At 45.6% G+C, this 2,215-nt stretch overlaps 1 protein-coding gene across 1 annotated transcript; it reads left to right on the top strand.

Moving 5' to 3' along the window:
- Positions 1–649: 649 nt before the first annotated feature.
- On the top strand, positions 650–1,847 carry LOC4816502 (cylicin-2). The gene has a single exon (XM_001355863.4). The coding sequence runs from the start codon at positions 921–923 to the stop codon at positions 1,764–1,766; it is 846 nt and encodes a 281-aa protein (XP_001355899.3). The 5' UTR covers positions 650–920; the 3' UTR covers positions 1,767–1,847.
- Positions 1,848–2,215: the final 368 nt, after the last annotated feature.

Genomic DNA, 2,215 nt, shown 5'->3' with positions numbered 1-2,215 from the left:
GCAAATTAAATAAAATTCACATTAATTTAAACATAAATGTAAAAAAGTGTGAAACAAAATATAAAGTACTCTAAAATACAAATTAAAAAAAATAGTAAATTAATTAAAATTCACATTCATTTAAAGATAAATGTATAAAAAGTCAGAAACAAAATTCTAAATAATTTAAAATAAAAATATAGTATATTCAATTTGTATTTTAACATGTTTATTTTAATATTAAAATTATTTACATTAATGGAGCAAATTAATTTCAAAATCTTGGTGTAAATACTAAAATGCTAGTGCTTTCTCCTCTGACTGTACTTGAGGACTGTAGACTAAAATATTCTAAAGAACTTTTAGACTCAGAGATAGTCCAGAAAAAGTTTATATCTAATTATATAAATAGTTAGAAATGAAATGTCATAAATATCCATTCTTTAAAAAATTGCTATTTAATAGAGTTCGATTACGTGGTGACCCCGATACGCTGAAAATTGTAGGCATAATTAAAGAAATCTTTGCCATATTAAATTTACCTGCTAGCCAAAAATCAAGCCGTACAAATGCACTGCCGGAACAGTCGATTGTTACACATCCCTCCACGAAACAACATACCCATTGGAGCCCACGAGTACCCTCTATTAAAAGAAATACACAGAAACAAAAACCAAATAAAGAGAGAAAAGACAAAAAAAGGGACAGAAAAGTTGGCAAATCAGCCGCAAACTGGGCGAAAGAGAGGGAAGGGCAGAGCTTAGATAAAAACCTCCAACGGCTCGAGGCGAGACCAGCAGACGGCGATAAGCGGGCGTGGCACCAGCATCTGTGGCAGGCAGCATTAGTAGAAGGAGCATCAGCATCAGCATCGGCCAGCGAGGAGCTCAGAAGGATAAGGACAGGCAGAGTGGCAGAGAAAGACACACCCGGAGTCAGCTATGTGGCCGTCGTGGCACGGAATATCCCTGCTGGGGCTTCTGGTGGCAGCCGCTTTGGCTCTGCACCGCACGCCGGACCAGGCCATGGCCATAACCTCTCCTCTGGGGGGGCAGGACTTGGTCGACTTTCAGCCCTATTTCCAGGAGCAGGATCAGGATCAACTGGTGGCCGCCTCCAAGAAGCACGAGGAGCACGAGGAGGGCGGCGAGGAGGAGTCCGGCGAGGAGCAGCATAGCGAGCACTACAAGAAGCACGGTGGCAAGAGCAAGAAGGAGCACAAGCACGGCGAAAAGTCGGAGAAGGGCGAGAAGGGCCACCACGACAAGGAGGGCAAGAAAGGCGAGCACAGCGAGGAGGAGGGCCACGAGAAGAAGCACAAGCACTCGGAGTCCCACCACAAGAAGAAGAAGAAGGGCGATAAGGGAGAGAAGGGCAGCGAGTTCGAGGATCACGGCTCCTACAAAAAGGGCCACTCCATCAAGGGCAAGCACAACATCCACAAGCTCAACGAGGACAAGAAGGAGAAGAAGTACTACGACGAGGATCATGTGGAGGGCGGCGAGGAAAAACACGGCGGCTTCGAGGAGGCCAAGAAGCACAAGAAGGGCAGCAGCCACAAGAAGGGGGAGCACAAGAAGGGCGGCCACGAGGAGCACCACGGCAAGAAGGGGCACTCCAAGAAGGGACACAAGAAGAAGGGCCACAAGGGCCACAAGAAGAAGCACGAGGACTCCAAGAAATGGGGCCACAAAAAGGAGCAGGGCAAGAAGGGCAGCGCCGAGCACAAGAAGAAGTGGCACAAGTCCTCCAAGAAAAGCAGCGAACACGATCACGGACATCACTGAGCCAAGAATGGAGCATGCATTGTGGCGCGTCCTTCCTTTTTCCATGATATTTTTTAGGTAATAAACACACACACACAAATCAGACCCAGTAAAGAACCTCTTTACGTACTACAGATATTCCAGAACGGGTTTACATAAAGATCTAAGGATTTTGTTATTAAAAGAGAACAGCAGGAGCACCCAAAAGGTGGCGAAGATCCAAGATCTTTCGGGCCCGATGATAGCACGCGACGATTTTTCACCGAAAAGAGTCTTCCGATTTGGGTAATCACTTCATGGGGCTACGGATTGATTGCTTCAATCAACTCTGCGAAATATAATAGATTTTCCACGAAAGCCTTGCCAATAAATCAAGCGTCTTTAAAGGGTGAGTGGCCCTCAAAGCCAGAGGTCGCGGCGAGGTCGCCTAGAAGAAGACATTGGCTCCTCGTCTAAAGCCTGCTTTCTTC

The sequence above is a fragment of the Drosophila pseudoobscura genome, chromosome 4 (assembly GCF_009870125.1).
Source record: "Drosophila pseudoobscura strain MV-25-SWS-2005 chromosome 4, UCI_Dpse_MV25, whole genome shotgun sequence".
NCBI lineage: Eukaryota > Metazoa > Arthropoda > Insecta > Diptera > Drosophilidae > Drosophila > Drosophila pseudoobscura.
This window is presented reverse-complemented; position numbering and strand designations above follow the sequence as displayed.

Coding starts and splice junctions, on each gene's coding strand:
- LOC4816502 (XM_001355863.4), top strand. CDS start 921: ATGTGGCCGTCGTGGCACGGAATATCCCTGCTGGGGCTTCTGGTGGCA.